Source organism: Ovis canadensis, chromosome 24 (genome assembly GCF_042477335.2).
Source record: "Ovis canadensis isolate MfBH-ARS-UI-01 breed Bighorn chromosome 24, ARS-UI_OviCan_v2, whole genome shotgun sequence".
NCBI lineage: Eukaryota > Metazoa > Chordata > Mammalia > Artiodactyla > Bovidae > Ovis > Ovis canadensis.
The window spans coordinates 25,981,475-26,003,332 of record NC_091268.1 but is presented as its reverse complement, the minus strand read 5'-3'; the positions used below and the strand labels follow the sequence as shown (position 1 = coordinate 26,003,332).

Here is a 21,858-nt window from a genome sequence, read left to right as displayed (position 1 = left end):
ACAATGCCTCTGCCCGCTTCCACTCATCCTGCTGACTTCTGGAAACACAGTAACACCTGCCTTTGGCACTGAGATAGTGCTGGCACCATTCTCATCCTTAGACAGGCAACCATGTCCGGGCCAACCCACTAGCGCTGGCTCCTCTTCATTGTCTTTATTTTCAGTTACCTGCTACTCAAGGCAGCCAAGAGTGGCTCTCTCCAGTGCAGGAATCACATAAAACTCCATTTCTAGGACTTCCCTGGTGGTTCAGTGGCTAGGACGCCGCACTGCTAATGTGGGGGGCCTGGGCTCAATCTCTGGTCAGAGATGGATCCCACATGCCACACCTAAGGCCCGGCGCAGTCAAAAATAAAAAATTTCTTTTTAAATAAATAAAAGACCATTGGATGCCCCTCCGACTCCACTCTTCCTTAGTGAAAGTCACTCAGTCGTGTCTCTTTGTGACCCCATGGACTATACAGTCCATGGAACTCTCCACAGAAAAACACTGGAGTTGGTAGCCTTTCCCTTTTCCAGGGGATCTTTCCAACCCAGGGGATCAACCCGGGGTCTTCTGCATTGCAGGCAGATTCTTTACCAGCTAAGCTACCAGGGAAACCCTCTTCCTTCCTTAGCCGTGGGGTTATTTTGGGGAGAAAACGGGATGGACACGTTGTCTCCTGAGTGGTCGGGGAGGCCTTGGGACGGATGTCAGCCACACAAGTGGGAACCTGTGTGCGCTTTCTAGGAAGGGTCCTTACTGCTTGGGGGAGGGGAAAGGTTCATCTTCTTTGTGCCAGAGACCCACTGCATTGTCTGGTGATGAAGCCCATGGGTCTCTTCTCTGAAAAATGTTTTAAAATACATAACATAAAACACTCAAGATTACAAAGGAAACTGATTATACTAAAACAGAATTACCAAAATGTAAAAAAGACAAGTGACAGACTACTACACAGGATTTTACATTTTCTCATTAAAAAAACTCTATTTCCAAGCAGCAGTGACATCGTGAGATCTTTTTCATATCACTGTTACAGGAGCCAGTGACTTCTATCGCTTGCATGACTGAGACTCCTAAGGTTTCTATGATTCGCTGCTACTTTCAACCTTAAAGAAAATGCAATCTAAGCATCCATCAGCAGATGAGTGGATGAAGAAGATACACAGAAACACACAAACACACACAGAGACACACACACACAGAGAAGAATATTATTCAGCCATGAAAAAGAATGAAATTTTGCCATCAGAAGCAACAGAGATGGACTCAGAAGGTACCACACTTATACAGAAAAGGATAAATACTGTATGATATCACTTATACGTGGAATCTTAAAATAAAACAAACAAAAGAACACAGCAAATGAATAACAGACTCATGGATACAGAGGACAAACGAGCAGTTACCAGGAGGGAGAGACAATGGGAAGGGGCAAAATGGAGGGAAGGTGAGAAGTACAAACGACGATGGGCAAAATAAACTACAGGGGCACAGAGACCACAGCCAACGCATCACAGTGGCTTTGTACCCAACATAACCCATAAACACGCTGAATCACTGCGTTGTACACCTGGAACTGCTGCTGCTGCTAAGTTGCTTCAGGCGTGTCCGACTCTGTGCGACCCCATAGACGGCAGCCCACCAGGCTCCCCCGTCCCTGGGATTCTCCAGGCAAGAACACTGGAGTGGGTTGCCACTTCCCTCTCCAATGCATGAAGGCAAAAAGAGAAAGTGAAGTCGCTCAGTCGTGTCTGACTCTTAGCGACCCCAAGGACTATAGCCTACCAGGCTCCTCCATCCATGGGATTTTCCAGGCAAGAGTACTGGAGTGGGATGCCATTGCCTTCTCCGACACCTGGAACTAATAATATTGTAAATAAAACTTCAACTAAAAATAAATAAATTAAGGATTTCCCAAGTGGTCCAGTGGTTAAGAATCCTCCTGCCAGTGAAGGGTGCATGGGTTCAATCCCTGGTCCAGGAAGAGTCCACCCGCCACAGGGTAACTGAGGCTGTGCACCACAACCACTAAGCCCACTCTCTAGAGCCTGCGCGTCACAGTGAGAGAACATCTCCATGCAGCAAGAAGGCCCAGCACAGGCAGGAACAAAGTTAATTAATTTTTTAAAAATAAATTAATAAAAAATGAAGGCAATACTGAATACTAAATTTCAGTCAGAGGCTAGAGGAAAAGTTGTAATTTCTTTTCCAAGTTCAGATTCCTGAATCCTACCTAAGGAAATGGAGGAAGTTTCTCCTTTGCCCTCTCCTCATTCCTGATACCTGGGATGAGAATGAGACGGCTGGACCTAACACAGCCATTTTGGACAATGAGGCAAGACAGAAGAAGCCCTACTCTCTGGTGCCACACACTGGCCCAGGCTACCTACCTCTGGACAGAAAGGTGATTTCTATCATGTTAAGCCACAGCTGGTTGGTTTATTCTTTATTATATAAAGCCACTCAAACCTAACCTTTCATCAAGAGCCTCTTGATGAAAGTGAAAGAGGAGAGTGAAAAAGCTGGCTTAAAACTAACATTCAAAATACAAAGATCTTGGCATCCGGTCCCATCACTTCATGGCAAACAGATGGGGAAACAATGGAAAAGGTGACAGACTTTATTGTCTTGGGCTCCAAAATCACTGCAGACGGTGACTGCAGCCTCGAAATTAAAAGACATTTGCTCCCTGGAAGAAAAGCTATGACCAATCTAGGCAGCATATTAAAAAGCAGAGACATCACTTTGCCAACAAAGGTCAGTCTAGTCAAAGCTATGGTTTTTCCAGTAGTCATGTATGGATGTGAGAGTTGGACCATAAAGGAAGCTGAGCACTGAAGAATTGATGCTTTTGAACTGTAGTGTTGGAGAAGACTCTTGAGAGTCCCCTGGACTGGAAGGAGATCGAAACAGTCAATCCTAAACGAAATCAGTCCTGAATATTCACTGAAAGGACCGATGCTATAGCTGAAACTCCAATTTCTTGGCCATCTAATGTGAAGAACTGACTCACTGGAAAAGACTCTGAGAAAGATGCTGAGAAAGACTGAAGGCAGGAGGAGAAGGGGACGACAGAGGATGAGATGGTTGGATGGTATCACTGACTCTATGGACATGAGTTTGAGCAAGCTCCGGGAGTTGGTGATGGACAGGCCTGGCATGCTGCAGTCCATGGGGTCACAAAGAGTCGGACACGACTGAGCGACTGAACTGGACTGAAACCTAACCTTAATTGCTGTACCTTTTCTGAGTGGTAAGGTTGTCAACATGTTGCACCTGATCATTAGCAACCTTCACCCATCTTTGAGAGACACACTCTCCCTTACGTACAAAAGTGATTCCTCCAGGGATACAAAGGAAACCCAACTAGAAACCTCCTCTGTAGCTCCTGGCAGGAGGCAAACCCTGAAACCGTGAAGGACACGGATCCCTCAGCCTCCCTGCTGCTCCACCTTTGTGTCCTTTATAGCAGGGATCCTCAACCCCCGAGCTGGTACCAGTTCAAGACTTGCTGGGAACCGGGCCACACAGCAAGAAGGGAAAGGCAGTGAGTGATAGAACCTTCATCTGCATTCACAGCCACTGCCCATCACGTGCGTAACTGCCAGAGCTCCGCCTCCCGTCACGTCTGCAGTGGCATAATAAAGGTAAAGCGCCTAAATCATCCAGAAACCATCCCTGCCCCTGGGTAAATGGAAAAATTGTCTTCCATGAAACTGGCCCCTAGGGGCATAAAGGTTGGGGGCTCCTGCTTTAACAAAATGATGCATGAACCCAGGTATCAGGTTTCACAGCTCAGGGAGCTTAAGGACCACACACCACAATTCAAGTCCACAACCAGGCACCCACACCCCTGACTTCCTCCCAGACTCTGTAAAGTGCGCGGTCATGCAAGAACCAGCACAAAGGCACAGCCTCCAGGATGTGCAGGCCCCAGGGTCAGCCAGGGATGGCGGACACTGCCCAGAAAGTACTTACTAACTGTCATGGACTCTGGCACCGAGGCAGAAGGTAACAGGCTGCTCAGAGGACTCTCCTGGCCTGGAGGACTCGCTTCCACACTGGAAAGGCAAGAAGAGGGAAGTTAAGAGTCAGCCACTTAAAACACGCCACCTCGACATTCAAAACAAACGCAGCCGGCACTGAGCTCACTCAGGTTTCCCGACTCCAAGGAAGGGAAGGCGGCCCTTTGAGGTCACAGTCCATCCTCTCTGTGTGGATTCCGTATCTGGACATTCGCCTACTCCCTGAAGTTTACCTGTAACCCCAGAACTCCACACTCTCGGGGCTGAGATGGTCATGTGTGAACACGTACACGTGTACGTGTGCTCAGTTGCTGCAGCCGTGTCCAACTCTTTGCAACCCCATGGACTGTAGCCAGGCAGGCTCCTCTGTCCATGGGATTATTCTCCAGGCAAGAATACTGGAGTGGGTTGCCATTTCCTCCTCCAGGGCATCTTCCTGACCCAGGGATAGAACCAAAAAGTCTCTTACATCTCCTGCATTGCAGGCAAGTTCTTTACACTAGCACCTCCTAGGAAGCCCAAAGTGCTGTCTGTTGCTACTAAACACAGGACTGTGCGGTGCCTCTTGGAAGAAACCTGTGTGAGGCAGCCTCTATTCAGCCTGATGGTGCCGTGTGCTAAAGAACCCGCCTGCCAATGCGGGAGATGCGGGCTGGATCCCTGGTATGGGAAAATCCCCCGGAGGAAGGCACGGCAACCCGCTCCAGTATTCTTGCCCGGAGAATCCCATGCACAGAGGAGCCTGGTGGGCTACAGTCCATGGGCTCGCAAAAGAGTCAGACAAGACTGAAGCAACTTAGCACACACACATACATGTTGACAATGCTGTTGGTCATGAGTTCCCTGTCAGTGAATCAACAGCAGATGTTAGATGAGATGTCTTTAAACAGGAGCAGACAGAAAACAAAGGTCCCTAGTGATCCACTGACCAAAATGTTGTGACCAGACACAGTCCTACGGACCCAGGAGCAATGGCTCCGTCTTGAGAGACCACGACCACCAGAAATAACGAGCACTGACTGTACAGTGACAAGAATTTGCAACATGGAAAAATAATCCTTCACAGCTAGGGGAATACCCAGTGGCCCATACAGTCAAAGCTATGGTTTTTCCAGTAGTCGTGTATAGATGTGAGAGTTGGACCATAAAGAAGGCTGAGCGCCAAAGAACTGATGCCTTCAAACTGCAGTGATGGAGAAGACTCTTGGGAGACCCTTGGACAGCAAGGGGATGAAACCAGTCAATCCTAAGGGAAGTCAATCGTGAATATTCACTGGGAGGACTGATGCTTCCTGCGTGTTGACACCAACCCTTTCTGGCACCGCACTAACTTGTACAAGCCTCCTACAGGCAGCGCCTCTCTGAAAGCAGGGCGAGACTGGAGCACCAAGCACGGGTGGAGGGAAACAGCGCCCACACCCGGGGGCCAAGGTTGAAAACGCAGACACTGTATCTCAGAGACACCAAATTAAAGCCAAGGAGGAAGGAGAGCGCTGTAAGGGCAGCGAAGATCGCAGTGGCTGCAGGGGCTCCTCAGGGTCCATCTCAGCTCCGCCACCTAACGTCCATGACTGTGAACAGCTCAGCTTTCCCTTGAGAAACTTGGATTTGATTTAAAAAAACAACCTGACGTGGTGCGTGTGTGCTAAGTCGCTTCAGTCACATCTGACTCTGTGCGACTTTACAGACAGCAGCCCGCCAGGCTCCTCTGTCCAAGCGATTCTCCAGGCAAGAATACTGGAGTGGGCTGCCATTTCCTCCTCCAGGGGATCTTCCTGACCCAGAGATCGAACCCTTGTCTCCTGCACTGCAGGCAGATTCTCTATCACTGAGCCACCGGAGAAGCCCTAGGCGCTTCACAAATACCTGATACCAAAGGGGTTCCAATATTATGTGTGTGTGTGTGCTCAGCTGTCTGATTCTTTGCAGTTCCATGGACTGCAGCCCACCGGGCTCCTCTGTCTATGGGATTTTCCAGGCAAGAATACTACAGTGGGGTGCCATTTCCTTCCCCAGGTTTAAATATTACATAATACTAAAACTGTAAAGTGTAATACTAAAATTGTCCAATGGTTTATTGCCAAATATTAAATCAAGCAAATTACGACAGTGGAAGTACCTAGTCATGCCCCAAAGAAGGAAAGTAAAGGTGGTAGCAAATGAAATGTGACCGACACCAGGTCTCGGGCCTGAGACCCTTGGCCACTTGGTGCCCTTGGATGTCAGACCAACACTGGACTGAATCCCTGTGAAGTGAGGCCCTGCCCTTCAAGCCCATCAGAGGGACTTTCAAAAAGAAGAAAGGCGGAGCTGTGAAGAGGGCAGCCCGGCCCCAGAGGCAGCCAGGGGTGGGGGCTGCACGCTCACCTGTATCGGGGTCCCGGCTCCGGGAGGATGTGGTCCTCGGGTCCCATCCCGTTCTCCAGGCTCCCGAGGGGGGCATCTGCACAGACAGCAGCCGCAGAGACAGTCAGGGTTCTGCTCTCACCCTCAGCTCCCCCATGAGACAGGACACGGGGCAGACACTGACTCGCCTGCTAACTGACATGCAAGGCCTTCCCCATCTGTACGCTGGACTTTCATCTGCCGCCCATTTCATTTTTTTCAGCCGTCATCTCAGACTTGGCATCAGTCACTGGCTGGAGGCCCTGTTCTCCCACTTCAGTTTTTTTTTCCCTTCCCTGAAGTATGGCTCCCACACAATGCTCTTATCAGTTCCAGGTGTACAGCATGGCGATTCAGCATTTATATTAGAAACTGATTACATTACATATTGATCACCGCAATAAATCCAGCAACTATCTGTCACCCACGGTTATTACAATAGTACTGACTACATTCCCTATGACTTTATTTATTAACCTTTCTGATCTTGAGCCACCTGGAATTATGCATGAAGTCCATATCCAGAAACAACCTCAGAACCGGAGAATAATAAATCAGCTGTAAGACAAAAAGGGCTCCCGCCTGCAATGTCTGGAGATGGCCACACGGGGGCAGCAGTGTCCCTGTCACAACCGCGTGACTGCCACTCTCTCAAGAGCCCTGCAGCAAGCGGGAAAGGCATTTGGAAGACGGAAGGCCATAAGTCATCTTATCAACAGGCAAGAGGCAGCACGGGCCTTCAGAGATGTACTGGCTTTTGCTCTTGTCTCTTTCTGGGAAAAAGGGCAAAATCCGTGCCCCTGGGGGACATCAAGGCCAATGTCACTCAGGAGAACATCTGCGCGCCAGACAAAGTCCTGGTGTGTCAAGGCCTGGGTCGGGACAGGGGACGGAAGGGAGCCCGTCCCGCTCCCTAAGCCATCTGTCCTGTGACCTCGTCCGTTTTCACCTAGCTCTGCTCAAGATTCCCGGCTCTTAAAGGGTTGAAAAAGGGAATCCTACGAGGAAAAGCATTCTCTCGCTTTCCCTTCCACCCGCTGTCCTCATGAAGCTACTCCACTCACCCCCACCTCTTATTCTTCTTAATTTCTATTAGAGTTGCTTTACAATGCTGTGTTAGTTTCTACTACACAGCAAAGTGAATCTGAGATACATATATATATATATTCCCTCTTTTTTTGGATTTGCTTCTCCTCTGGGTCACCACAGAGCACTGAGTTCCCTGAGCTACGCAGAGCCGGGATCTGAGTGGCACGCCCGCCGGGCCGCGGCTCCTCCAGCTCTGATTCTAGCATCTGTGAGCAGCCTGAGAATAACACGCCTGCCCGTGCAATGCTCCCACCAACAGCGGGTGTGCCCGCTGCCACAAGCTTCCAAGACTTCTGGCAGCTTCATTACTATAGTAAATCAAAAAGCTGGCAGACGGGCTCACACCCAGCATCCCTGGTGAGGACGGTCTAGACCAGCTGGAGCTCGGGGTCCACTCACCAGGGACAAGATGGAGCCTCTGGGTCTGCGAGGCTGACAGCCGGAGGAGGGATTGAGAGAAACCTGCCAGGTCGGGGGACGCCTCCCGGCGTGGATCCCAGAGGCCAGCCAGAACACCGGGGTTGGTGACTAAACCCCAACATGAACAGCACACAGCCAAGCCCTAGGGGCAGCCTGACACGCCAGCCCAGTGACAGCTCACAACCCGGCCAAAAGGCCCGTCGGTGGGGAGTAGAGTAAGGAGCATGGACCCCAACTCAGATGCTGTGAACAAGCCCTGGAAACCCTCCAGGGGTCCTAGACACACGTGAGGACCACCTACTTCCTGCCAGCCACCCCCACTTCTCAGACACTCCGCCCGAGTCTGCACTGCCCCTGCACGGGCAAGGGCGAGGTGACCATGTCCCCAGGCTGCGGGGGCTCGGACCCAGGCTGGTCACTCGAGCGGAAGGAGGGCAGGGGCTCCCAGACCGGCCCGCCCCGGGCTTCACCCGAGACCCAGACAGAAGCTCTGGTTGGTACAGAAGGTGCTTTGTTGGCACCTCAGCCAGGTACAGACCAGATGGGAGGGGGAGAAGGCTGAAGGAACACAGAGCGGCCAGCGGGGAGAGCAGAGGGGCAGACCCCCTCCAGGAAGGGGGGCACAGGACCAGGAGGACTGCAGGCCAGGCCGGGCCCCAGGACGCCCCCCGTCACCCCACGGGTACGAAGCCAGCAGGGCGCCTGCCCGGGCCCTCCTGCGTGCCCGGCCTCTCCTCTCAGGCTCCCTCGGGGGAGCTCCGCCCCACGTCTGAACAGTGCCTCCCCTTCCTCGCGGGCTGCGGTCAGGAGGGACTCAGCTAACCCTGACGAGCACCGCGAGTTCATCGCCGCCGTCCACACTTCCCCAGAGAGGAGACCAGCCTGGCGGACGGCGGTCACTCACACCAGCAACACCGCCTCGCGGGCGGCCACCTGCCCCGCCCCCACCCCCCTACCCCCGGCAACTTCGAGGTGACCGCCGCGCCCCCCAGCCTCGACTGCACCCGGGCACGGGCCCGCCCTCCCCGAGCTAGTCTGAGGGGGTTTCTGTTCCTCACGCGGCACCATGACAACCGTCTGTCATCAGGCTCAGAACGTCGACAGCTTCCTGAGCAGCCGGTGGGCCCCCATTCACAACCGTCCACGGCTTCCTAAACCTGGGCCCACGAGGGCAAGAGGGGCACCCACACTGCGGGTGCGGGGAGGCCTCGCCGACACGGTGGGGCTGCAGGGGCACCGGAACGACCCAGCGCTCCGCCATGCCAGGCGCCATGCACACCCACCCCACCGGGAGCACCGGGCTCAGCCACGACTCCCACCTTCACCCAGACACCCACCACCCGACCTGCTCTAGCTAAAGAAAATAATAACAAACCACACGTGCGCCCCCCTAAGTCACAAGGAACGGGCCAGAAAGGCTTGCCCACTTTTCGGCACGCTTACTCCCTTGACCCCCAAGCCCTCAGCTGCTAAGGGCGCGAGGGTCTTTAGAGCTAAAGGTTCTGACCTCCCTCCTCCTGAAAGGCAAAAATAATGGTCACCGTTTGTAATCTGCAAGTTCAACAGATCACCAATAAGAAGGAAGCGGGCCTGGGGGCTCCCGGGTGACAGGCCAACACCCCCTCAGGCAAGAGCTCCGCAAAATACCCTGGTTCAGCGAGGAGACAAGCCAAAGCCACTGGGGCTCCCCTGCTGAGAGGGGCTGCCTGCCCTGAGCCCCAGCCTCCCTGCCTCCCTTCCCCCCACCCTTGCCCACAGATGTGACCCCTGATCCAGCCTCTCCTGCCACTGCTCTGGCCACAGCCCGCGCGGGAGGCAGGGAGGAACCGGAGATACCCACCTGCAGGCCCGTAGGAGCCCACGCCGCTGACCGGGAAGAGCACCTCGGCGTGGCCATGTAGCACCTGCAGCGGGGCCCAGCTGTGCATCTGGGAGAGGCAGGCGCCCCCATCCCGTGGCCTGGGGGAGAGAACACAGCTGCGGGTCAGGGCCCCACCCAGCCCCCCCAGGGAACCCCCCAGGCCGGGAGGGGCTGAGAACATGAGAGGCCAGGGCGGGAGCCAGGAGCCGGCCCTCCTGCGCTCGCTCTCTCAGCCCATGTGTACTGAGCCCCTCCTACCTGCCAGGCAGTGAACACACACACGTGCATGCATACACACGCGTGCACACACACACTGTGCTGGCGAAGAGCCAGCCAGCAAGGTCCACCCTGCTCTCACGGAGCTTACAGTCTGCTGGGGGGTGCAGACATGAAGTATGTGCGTGCGTGCTAAGTCACGTAAGTCATGTCTGACTCTGTGACCACCAGACTCTGTGACCCACCAGACTCCAGGGATTCTCCAGGCAAGAATACTGGAGTGCGTTGCCATACCCTTCTCAGAGGGATCTTCCCGACCCAGGGATCGAACCCACGTCTCTTACATCTCCTGCACTGGCAGGTGGATTCTCTGCCACTAGCACCACCTGGGAAGCCTGACATGAAACATATGATCCCACAACAAAGTGAGAAACGGCAGCTCAGGTCCATGGGGCTGGCTGGTGGAAAGATTCTATGAAGAAGGGAGGTTTGAAGTGAGTGGGGAGGGAAGCGCTGGGGCCACGAGGGGAGGTGGAGGGGGGAACAGGGATGGAAGTGGGGGGCGGCACATGCCAGGGCTGAAGCGAGAGGAGGCCCCATGGGCTCTGGGTTCTGCAATAAGCTTGAGCCAGTGTCCCTCTGCCTCACTGGTTCTCAAACCCTCAGGAGTAAAAGGACAGAACCAGACCAGACTGTGTCTGGGCCACTTCCAAGAAAGGGGGTCAGCTCGAATATTAACCAGGCTCATATGATCTGTTACAGTGTCACCTTACCCACCATTGCCAAACTAGCCTGTTCGACCTTTGTAACGCCAAGCTGGTTCGGTTACATGGGTTTGAGAAAGTATCTGCCCACTGCAGCATCTACTTCTGGGCAAGAAGCCAACACTGATAAATACCAAGATGCATCTGTGCAGGACTTGAAGGTTTATAAACTCATGTCATAAATCAGATGTAAAGAAGACCATAGTCATAGCTACTTAATGGAGGGAGGGAGGCAGAGAGAAGGAGGAGGAGGAAGGAAAAGGAGAGGATGGGGAGGGAAAAAGAGGGGACAAAAACAACTCAGAGAGATCAGGCGATTGGTCCAAGTCTATCACCTGGCCAGGACCAAGGCTGGTAGAATTCAGCCCAGGTCTTCCAGATCCAGTTACTATGAGTCTCCTGGCCACTGCCCATCACGATACACGATGTATATATTTCTTTCATATGGAGCAGAGATTAACAAAAATTTTTTGAAAAGGACCAGACAGTCAACACTTTAGGCTCTGTGGCCATTGTGGCTGTTCAGTAGCTGTGTCCAATTCTTTGCAACCCCATGGACTGCAGCACGCCAGGCTCCCCTGTCCTTCACCATCCCCTGGAGTTTGCTCAAATTCATGTCCACTGAGCTGGTGATGCTATCTAACCATCTCATCCAGTATACTTTTTTTTTTTTGATTGGTTTACAAAGCTTTAAAAAATTTAACAGCCATTCTTGGCCTGGGGGTAGATTTGGCCAACAGGCTAGTTTGCCAGCTCTTTTTTAAAACTTTTTAAAAATGTTATTTCTTTATTTATGGCTACACTGCGTCTTCATTGCTATGTGTGGGATTTCTCTAGCTGTGGTGAGTGGGGGCTATGCCCCACTGAGGGGCCGGGCTGCCCACATGGTGGCTTCTCGCGGCAGAGCATGGGCTCTAGGGCGCTAGGGCTTCAGTAGTTGCTGGGCACGGGGCTTAGTTGCTCCATGGCGTGTGGGATCTTCCTGGACCAGGGATCGAACCTGTGTCCCCCGCACTAGCAGGCAGATTCTTAACCACTCTGCCATCAGGGAAGTCCCTGCCGACTCTTCCTTTAAGGCCTGTCCTGTAGCCATTCTCCACATGTGACATTCAGCAAGACACACAGGGAGAAGTGACCTTAACAGACTTTCGCCAGCTCTGTGACTCAGGCCTGCAGGTAAGGCACTCCGTGAGGCATGGGAGAGGAAGCGCCCTGCCTGTGTGCCCCGCAGCAGAGCTGGGTGCTGGGGTGAACGTGGCTCTGCCTCTAAATCGGTAAAGAACTGCCTGCCTGCTCGGGGCTTCGATCCAGCAGCTGGCAACCAGGGGGGCTCCCAGACAGACGCCCAGAGGCAGCCAGGGTGCCCCTCGGGACACGGCTACGAAACCACAGTCCTCTCTCGGCTGCTGTGCCGGCTCCAGGCGGGTGGGGTTTCCCGCTGCTGCTTTTTCTTGTTGTTGAATCTTTACTTTGGCAATTTTTTTAATTTATCTATTTTTAACTGGAGAATAACTGCTTTACAATGTTGTGCTGGTTTCTGCCACACATCAACATGAAATGGCCATGGGTAATATATATGGTCCCTCCCTCATGAACCTCCCTCCCACCTCCCACCGCAATTCATCCCTCTAGGTTGTCAGCGAGCACCAGGTTGAGATTCCTGTGTCATACAGCCAATTCCCACTGGCTATCTCGCTTACATATGGCAGTAGGTATGTTTCTACGCTACTCTGCTGTTTCTAAGGGGACATACATCTTGCCACTTTCCAACTACACATGCAGAGCGCAAGGTGAAGTCAGGCCCCACCAGCTGAGGTTCGGATCCACATAAAAGTGGGCAAGGGACCCCCATCTCAAAAAGGGATTACACTGAAGTCATTCCTGAGGCAGAGACCAATTCAGAATACAATGCCAACACTAGAATGGGTGTTGCTTTTCATTAGAGAAGATACTTTAAAAAAAAAAAAAAAACTAGAAAATGCCACGAAGAGGAGGGTAGTGTTAGTTGCTTAGTCGTGTCTGACTCTTTGTGACCCGAGAGACGACAGCCCGCTAGGCTCCTCTGTCCAAGAGATCCTTCAGGCAAGAACACTGGAGTGGGCTGCCATTCCCTTCTCCAGAGGATCTTCTTGACTCAGGGATGGGACCCAGGTCTCCTGCATTGCAGGCAAACTCTTCACCATCTGAGCCACCAGAGAAGCCCAAAGAGGAAAGGGAAAATAACATACCCAAAGGCACATTATCCAAAACATGACTGACCTGGACACGATCACCTCAGTGTCTTTTTCTTGACTTGCATACTTCTCTTTAAGAGGTTGTAACACAACTAAATATAGGTTTTTATAATTTCCTTTTTTCATTCAATGTATAAGTTCATCCTCACACTATGTGGATACTCTCAGATGCCATTTAAGATGCTTAAGATCCTGAACCTTAAGATTTCAGATCTGAACTATGAAATACTCCGCTGTTCACTGTGAGTGGTTCCTCTGTGCCTGCACCTTTTGGTCAGGTCCCCTGCACTGTCTCTAAATCAGCACGTTGTCATCTGGAGGCAACAGCCTTTGTCCTGAGACCCGTCCTCAGCACAGCTTTCCGTCCTCAGCACAGCACTAAGTCAAGGGGACTAAACATTGAGGGCAAGAGGAGAAGGGGACGACAGAGGATGAGATGGTTGGATGGCATCACCGACTCAGTGGACGTGGAGATGGTGAAGGACAGAAAAGCCTGGAGTGCTGCGGTCCATGGGCCGCAGAGAGTCGGACACGACTGCGTGACTGAAGAACAGCAACGGAACATTTTTAAGGCTCCTGACGTTGTGTCACACTTTCTCCCCAGAGGCTGTGGACGCGGCCGATGCTCGGTCAGGATGATGTGAGCGAGGGTTGGCCTGATCATTGTACGAGTTAATGCCTACTGTGTGTCTGGCAGATGCTGACCGTGGAGGGCACAGACAGCCAGCCGTCCTGGCAGGGCACTCACCCAGGCCCGCCCTCCACCTAATTCTCTTTTTCAAATGTGATGAAGATGATGGCAAAGTGCAGGGTCTGGTTTCACTCTGCGTCTACATAATTGCTATTTAAATGCAGCTTTTTTCAGGCTTGTAGTTCTTTTCGAATTATGTTTTCACCGCACTTCCCTGTTGGTTTCATGCAGCACATATAAAGTGACAGGAAAACCCCTTTTTATAATAAAGGCATTATTCTTTCTTAAGAAAAATAATCAGGGGTTTCCCTGGCAGTCCAGTGGTTAAGCCTGCGCTTCCACTGCAGGAATGGGTTCAGTCCCTGGTCAAGGATCCCAAATGCCACGCAGCACAGTCAAAAACAAGAAAAGCTACCACCTATCAATCAAATCCACCTAAACCAAATCCCTGACAGTTACACAGCAGAACTGACAAATAGATTCAAGGGATTAGATCTGATATAGTGTCTTAAGAACTAAGGACGGAGGTTCGTTACATTGTACAGGAGGCAGTGATCAAGACCATCCTCAAGAAAAAGAAATGCAAAAAGGCAAAATGGTTGTCTGAGGAGGCCTTACAAACAGCTGAGGAAAGAAGAGAAGCTAAAGGCAAAGGAGAGAAAGGAAAGATACACCCATCTGAATGCAGAGTTCCAAAGAATAGCAAGGAGAAATAAGAAAGACTTCCTCAGTGATCAGTGCAAAGAAATAGAGGAAACAATACAATGGGAGAGACTAGAGATCTCTTCAAGAAAATTAGAGATACCAAGGGAACATTTCATGCAAAGATGGGCTCGATAAAGGACAGAAATGGTATGGACCTAACAGAAGCAGAAGATATTAAGAAGAGGTGGCAAGAATACACAGAACTGTACAAAAAAGATCTTCATGACCAAGATAATCACAATGGTATGATCACTCACCTAGAGCCAGACATCCTGGAATGTGAAGTCAAGTGGGCCTTAGAAAGCATCACCATGAACAAAACTAGTGGAGGTGATGGAATTCCAGTTGAGCTGCTTCAAATCCTGAAAGATGATGCTGTGAAAGTGCTGCATTCAATATGCCAGAGAACTTGGAAAACTCAGCAGTGGCCACAGGACTGGAAAAGGTCAGTGTTCATTCCAATCCCAAAGGGCAATGCCAAACAATGTTCAAACTACCGCACAATTGCACTCATCTCACACACTAGCCTGGAAAATCCCATGGATGGAGGAACCTGGTAGGCTGCAGTCCATGGGGTTGCTAAGAGTCGGACACGACTGAGAGACTTCACTTTCACTTTTCACTTTCATGCACTGGAGAAGGAAATGGCAACCTACTCCAGTGTTCTTCCCTGGAGAATCTCAGGGACAGGGGAGCCTGGTGGGCTGCCATCTATGGGGTCACACAGAGTCGGACACGACTGAAGTGACTTAGCAGCACACACTAGCAAAGTAATGCTCAAAATTCTTCAAGCCAGGCTCCAACAGTACATGAACCAGGAACTTCCAGATGTTCAAGCTGGATTTAGAAAAGGCAAAGGAACCAGAGATCAAATTGCCAACATCTGCTGGATCATTGAAAAAGTAAGAGAGTTCCAGAAAAACATCTACTTTCTGCTTTATTGACTACGCCAAAGCCTTTGACTGTGTGGATCACAACAAACTGTGGAAAAGTCTTCAAGAGATGGGAATACCAGACCACCTGACCTGCCCCTTGAGAAATCTGTATGCAGGTCATGAAGCAACAGTTAGAACTGGACATGGAACAATAGACTGGTTCCAAATAGGAAAAGGAGTACGTCAAGGCTGTATATTGTCACCCTGCTTATTTAACTTCTATGCAGAGTACATCATGAGAAATGCTGGGCTGGAAGAAGCATAAGCTGGAATCAAGACTGCCGGGAGAAATATCAATAACCTCAGATACGCAGATGACACAACCCTTATGGCAGAAAGTGAAGAAGAACTAAAGAGCCTCTTGATGAAAGTGAAAGAGGAGAGTGAAAAAGTTGGCTTAAAACTCAACATTCAAAAAAAGAAGATCATGGTATCCAGTCCCATCATTTCATGGCAAATAGATGGGGAAACAACAGAAACAGTGACAGACTTTATTTCTCAGGCTCCAAAATCACTGCAGATGGTGACTACAGCCATGAAATTAAAAGACGCTTGCTCCCTGGAAGAAAAGCTATGACCAACCTAGATAGCAGAGACATTACTTTGCCGACAAAGGTCCATCTAGTCAAAGCTATGGTTTTTCCGGTAGTCATGTATGGATGTGAGAGTTGGACCATAAAGAAAGCTGAGCACTGCATTGGGAGCTCCCTGCCTTGGGAGCACAGGGCCTTACCCACTGGACCAGCAGAAAAGTTCCTGTTTCTATTGTTTTCATTGTATACAACATGAAGATCTATGTGTGTAAGCAAAGACCATTTTAGGACATTTAACTTTTTAACAAAACAAGACAAAGGCCGGTCTAGTCGAAGCTATGGTTTTTTTAGTAGTCATGTATGGATATGAGAGTTGGACTATAAAGAAAGCTGAGCACCACAGAATTGATGCTTTTGAACTGTAGTGTTGGAGAAGACTCTTGAGAGTCTCTTGGACTGCAAAGATATCAAACCAGTCCATCCTAAAGGAAACCAGTCCTGAATATTCACTGGAAGGACTGATGCGAAGCTGAAGCTCTAGTACTTTGGCCACCTGATGCGAAGAACTGACTCCTTGGAAAAGACCCTGATGCTGGGAAAGACTGAAGGCAGGAGGAGAAGGGGTCAACAGAAGATGAGATAGTTGGATGGCATCACTGACTCGATGGACATGAGTTTGTGCAAGTTTCGTGAGTTGGTGATGGACAAGAAAGCCTGGAGTGCTGCGATTCATGGGGTCACAAAGAGTCAGACACAACTGAGTGACTGAGCTGAACTGAACCACTTATAAATACTGAGGTGGGAGGCACAAGATCTTTCCTCAGTCATCCAAGAAGTGGTTTAATTGCTGGCACATGGAGGTGTAAACCCAGTATTTGGCCAACAGCACATCTATTAATGAAAAACAATCAGAGCATTTGACTTTGCCAGAGGCCACTGCCACCCAGCACGTGCTTCTCCCGGCCTGGCCCCTTTCCTCCCACAAACCTGGCCGCGCTATTAAACTCCAAAGTCTCGGCCCTCCAGGTTCCCAGACCTTTCACATGAATCTAGCTTAGAAGCAAAATCAAAGCATTACTCAGTAGGCCATCTCATCACTGCTCTTTCCCCAAGATGCTCTGCAGGATGTTGGCTCGAGATCCCCTCTTTATGCCAGGGAGCAGCTGTCCATAGTCCACAGGAGGTCCAGCAGCATCGGAGGGCCAAGCCTGCAAAGGTCAGGCTGCACTGTTTTGTGGCTCACACATCACAATGCCGGCGGCTGCCCCGGCTCACAAGCTGGCCTCCCCTCACTGGCGCTGGTCCAGCAGAAAGAGAAACTGTCTGAGGCCACAAAACCAACTCATGGAGTGAAGCAACTCGGGAGATGCGCTTGCCTAGAGTGACAGAAAATGCAAATGGCATTTCCTAAAAGGCCCAGGGGAAGAACCATAGGCAGGTGTGATGGTTAACATTATGTGTCAAACTGGCTAGGCCACGGTACCCAAATATTTGACCAAACATCATTCTTGATGTCTCTGGGAAGGTATTTGGTTAGATGAGATTAAAATGTAAGTCAGGAGAGTGCAAGTAAAGCAGATCACCCTCCATAAGTCGGGGGGGGGGTCTCACCTAATCAGTTAAAAGCCTCAGTAGAAAAACACAGACGTTCTCCCCCCAAAGAAGAAGAAATTCTGTCAGCAGACTGTCTTCAGATTCGAACTGAGTCCTTCCCTGGGCCTCCAGTTTGCAGGCCTACCTTGCAGATTTTAGACTTGTTAAGTTCCACAATCACATGAGCCAATTTTCTTAAAGTAGATCTCTGTAGATGAATACATACAAACATACACATGCAGAAACACACACACGTACGCTATCGGTTCTGTTTCTCTGGAGAACTCTAACAGCATGGTTCACAAGACTGGACCCAGGTGCAAAATCCTCCATACCCAATGGGCAAGAGCAATGCCACAGTGGGACTTCCCTAACATACAGCAGGGGGAGGAAAAACCTTGGGCAGGAAAAAAACTGGAGCCAGCACAACCTAACCTTAATCCTGGTCTTGCCCATTGCTTTGACAAATCTCAACTCTGCATTAAAGAATCTGGTTCTTCCATCCATCAAGTGGGTGACACCCACGAACCCCTGGGACCAGTCTAAGTATTAGGATACAGCATGTCTGCAGCTTGCTGCATCTGGCCTCTCCTAGATGATACAGAGGCAACGCTCCTATCATAAGCAGGCACGTGAATGAGGATAAGAATAAAAATCGAAGACAAAAACAGGCAGTCTCACTAGAAAGAAGAAAAACTCTGACTCAACACAGGGAGACGCCAAGCATAGGACTGGAGGCCACTTGGCCTCTTTGGCGCCCCATGGGGCCTCGGTCTCTTCACTGCGCACTTTCGCAGCTGGTTTTGAAGACGGCCGTGACTAGGACGCATGCACACTCCAGAGCTCGGGTGAAGAGGTCACTAGCTGATTCAGCATCAAGAGTAAGAGCAGGACTTCCCTGGTGGCTCAGTGGTTAAAAGTCCACCTGTCAATGCAGGCGAAGTGGGTTCAATCCCTGGTCTGGGAAGATCCCACAGGCCACGGGGCAGCTAAGCCCGTGCGCCGCAACTACCGAGCCCACTCTCCAGAGCCCATGCTTTGCAAAAGAGAAGGCACCACAGTGAGAAACCTGTGCACCTCAAGTGAGAGCAGCCCCCGCTCTCTGCAGCTGGAGACAAGCCCTCACTGCAATGAAGACCCAGCACGGTCAAGAAGGAGGGTAAGAACAAGGACAGGAATGATTACAAGGGTTATAGCGCCACAGCAGCCACTGCTGCGGGGCTGTCCTTCTCGACGTGCCAGCACCAGTGCCCAAGGCCTCACTCGCAGGGTCCCACGGACGGGACAACAACTCGACAAAGCACGTGCTGTTGTTCTCTCAGATCTCAGGGGAGGCCTGAGGCTCTGGGAGGTGAAGAAACTTGTCCGTCCTAGTCTAAACTAAGCCACGGAGCTAGCAAATGAGAGCCCGGGTCATCATGATTCTAAGGTTCAATCTCCTGACTTCGCTCTTCTGCTTCACACGTTCACCTGCATCAAGCCCCTCTTGAAGGTATAAACATACTACAGCCCCAGTGTTAAGGCAATAAGTGCAGGCAAGTTACCCTGCAAATAAACACAGATATTACCAGCCTGAGACTGTTCTCTAAAATACCTTGCCTCTTTCCTGAACTTCCTGGGCTGGTGGCAAGTAAGACATGCGAGCAAAATTCAAGTTATAAAATGAAAGACATGAACACAAAGCAAGAATTTTAGGTCTTACATCTTGACACCAACGCTGTAAGTACCTTCCAATAATATATAGGTTCCCTCCACTTAGTTCTCAGGAGAAAGTAAGTTCATGCTCCTTCCCCCAAAATCAAGATCTGAATAACGAAAGATGCCGCAAACAAATAAAACATTTGCAGTCTAACATCACCCAAAACTGCACAAAGAGCCAGCAGCCTGTGTACCACCCCCAACCTTTTTTTTTTTTTTTCATTTTTTAAGGTTTGATTTTTTTTTTTTTTTTTTGCTGTGGATCTTTTTTTTTAACTTATTTACTTGGGTCTTTGTTGCTGCGTGGGCTTTTTCTCTAGTAGCAGGGGCTACTCTGCACTGTCTCTAGTTGTGGTGCCTGGGCCTCTCATTGCAGTGGCTTCTCTTGTTGCGGAGCACGGGCGCCAGGGGGTGCAGGCTTTAATCATTGCAGTCCACGGGCTCAGCAGCCAACAGCTCAGTTGCAGCTAGCAGCTCTCAGGCCCTAGGGCACAGGCTCAGCACTGGTGGTGCATGGGCTTAGCTGCTCCGAGGCAGGCGAAATCCTCCCAGACCAGGGATCACGCCCGTGTCACCTGCGCTGGCAGGCAGATTCCTGAGATGCGGACCATTTTAAAGTCTTTATTGACTTTCTCACAATATTGCCTCTGTTTTTCACGTTTGGTTTTTTGACCTTGGGGCACATGGGATCTCAGCTCCCTGGCCAAGGATCGAACCCACACCTCCTGCACTGGAAGGTGATGTCTTAGCCGCTGGACCACCCGGGAAGTCCCCTACTACCCTTTCGTAGAAGCTCTCAGGTGGAACTTACTTCTCTGGCGACTCCAAGTGGCCCGGACGTTTCCTTCCCGGCGTGCTCCCGTACACGTCTTCCTCGTTCTCGTCTGCGTCTTCATCATCAATGCTTTTCACATCCAGCTTCTGGTACCCAAACTCCCCGTTCAGAGACAGAGAATCAATTTTCCAAGAGTTGCTGCCCTGACTTCCGTTAGAGTTTGGCCCAAAGGGGCTTTCGAAGGCCGACAGGATATTGATCGAGGACCGGTCGGAGTTCTCCTCTGAGCTCTCCCCCGCCACAGGGATCTTCTTAAAAACATCCCCAGAGCTCTGCTCATCTTCCTCGTCATCAAATGAGATGATGTTGGTCACCTTCTTTTTCTTCTTCCGCTCCCGTTTACATTTGGCATCTGGCAAAAGATATGAGATAAGAAAAAGCGATGATTGACCCATCCTGCCTCTAGACTGTGGAAAATCTCTTACTATTCTACTCAAAAAAAAAATTGAAGATAAACTCAGATCTTTTTTTTTTAATCCTTGGGAAGGGGGTGGAATCTGTCTATGCAAGACCAAGCAAAATGGATACAGACCTCTACTTCTGGTTTGAAATACGTCACAGAGCACACATTACAACCATTCCTTCTAAGCAATCTTTCCAAGCACTTTGATTCAAAAGATGAATCATAATTGAAATGATTTTTACCCGTTCACTCTGGAAAACACTCTCATGGCTGGGAGATGAGACCAAGAAAATCAGTTTAGGGATAATAACTGATTGTTCAACAGCCCCAGTTTCTCCCAACCCTGCAAGATGCCCCTTTTCAGCAGGACTGCTCCCATCATGGGTGGTACCTACTTCTCCACCCTCTTGACGCTAGGCCAGCTTAGTGCTGTGTTTTTAAGAACAGAAGGTGGCAGAAATAACAAATGTGTGAGTTCTAGAGCTGAGGCATTACCCTCATGCAATAATGCCCTGAAACTACCACAGAAGAAGCCAGTCTACCTTATTGGAGGACAAGAGGCTAACATAGGGGAAACTGAGATGCCCCAGCCAAGAGTCAGCACCAACTCCAGATGCGTGAGTGGGGCCACCTTGGACCTTCCAGCTCAGTCATCAGCTGAATGCAGCCCCATGAGGGAGCCCAGGTGAAACCAGTAGAACCATCCCGCCAACCCACAGACTCACAAAAAAGGAATAAACTGAGGTTGTCTGTTTTAAGCTACTACATTCTGGAGCTGTTTGTTACACAGCAAAGACAAACTGAAACAGAAGTCAAGACTGCCTTGGTGCCTAGCACTTAGGTGAGCCAGCTTGTTCACTCATCTTAATCATCAACCTTGGGTGTGAAGCACTTTGGAGCCAATTCCAAAAAGACAAATCCATCCACTAAGGTGTGACATGGTGATGTATCACCAGTGTGTCACAACTTGGAGACAATGTCAAAAGCAGAGTTCCCAAAATGGATGGAAAAGATACTCCTTTGGGTGTACAAATCCCAGCATCTCTGGTACAGTCACCAACAGTCCATGTCATTTGCATGAGATCTCTGCTCAAGAAGGAGAGGGTGGGCCCGCCTGGTGGTCCAGTGGTTAAGACTCTGCACTTCCAGTGCACGGGGCATAGGTTCGATCCCTGGTCAGGGAACTAAGACCCCACGTGTTCTGCAGCACAGCCAAAAAAAATTATTTAATAATTTAAAAAAAAAAAGGAGAAAGCCAGTGTATACCAAAGACTTCACAGAATTCTGAGCTTCCCCATCATTAATAACTCCAAAGGGAAGATCATGATTACTGACTTATTTAAGGGATTTGAGAATATCAGGATTAAGCCCTTATACCCAAAATTTCCTGTTTTGCTGGAACCTTCTGGATGTCCCAGAAGGTTCAAGGGGCACTGTAAAACTTCTTACGAAATTAATCAGAACTGAATCCACTTTCCTTTGCCT

The 21,858-nt window shown here is 50.3% G+C and overlaps 1 protein-coding gene across 2 annotated transcripts in view; it reads right to left on the bottom strand.

Moving 5' to 3' along the window:
* The window catches only part of SNX29 (sorting nexin 29), a 603,019-nt gene that overhangs the window by 503,633 nt on the left and 77,528 nt on the right, over positions 1–21,858 (bottom strand). For both annotated transcript variants that reach the window (XM_069569984.1, XM_069569985.1), the window contains exons 8-11: positions 19,947–20,322; positions 9,746–9,864; positions 6,379–6,454; positions 3,965–4,047 (exon numbers count right to left, since the gene is read on the bottom strand). In XM_069569984.1, the coding sequence (XP_069426085.1) occupies positions 3,965–4,047; positions 6,379–6,454; positions 9,746–9,864; positions 19,947–20,322 (654 nt within the window). The remainder of the gene's footprint in view (positions 1–3,964; positions 4,048–6,378; positions 6,455–9,745; positions 9,865–19,946; positions 20,323–21,858) is intronic.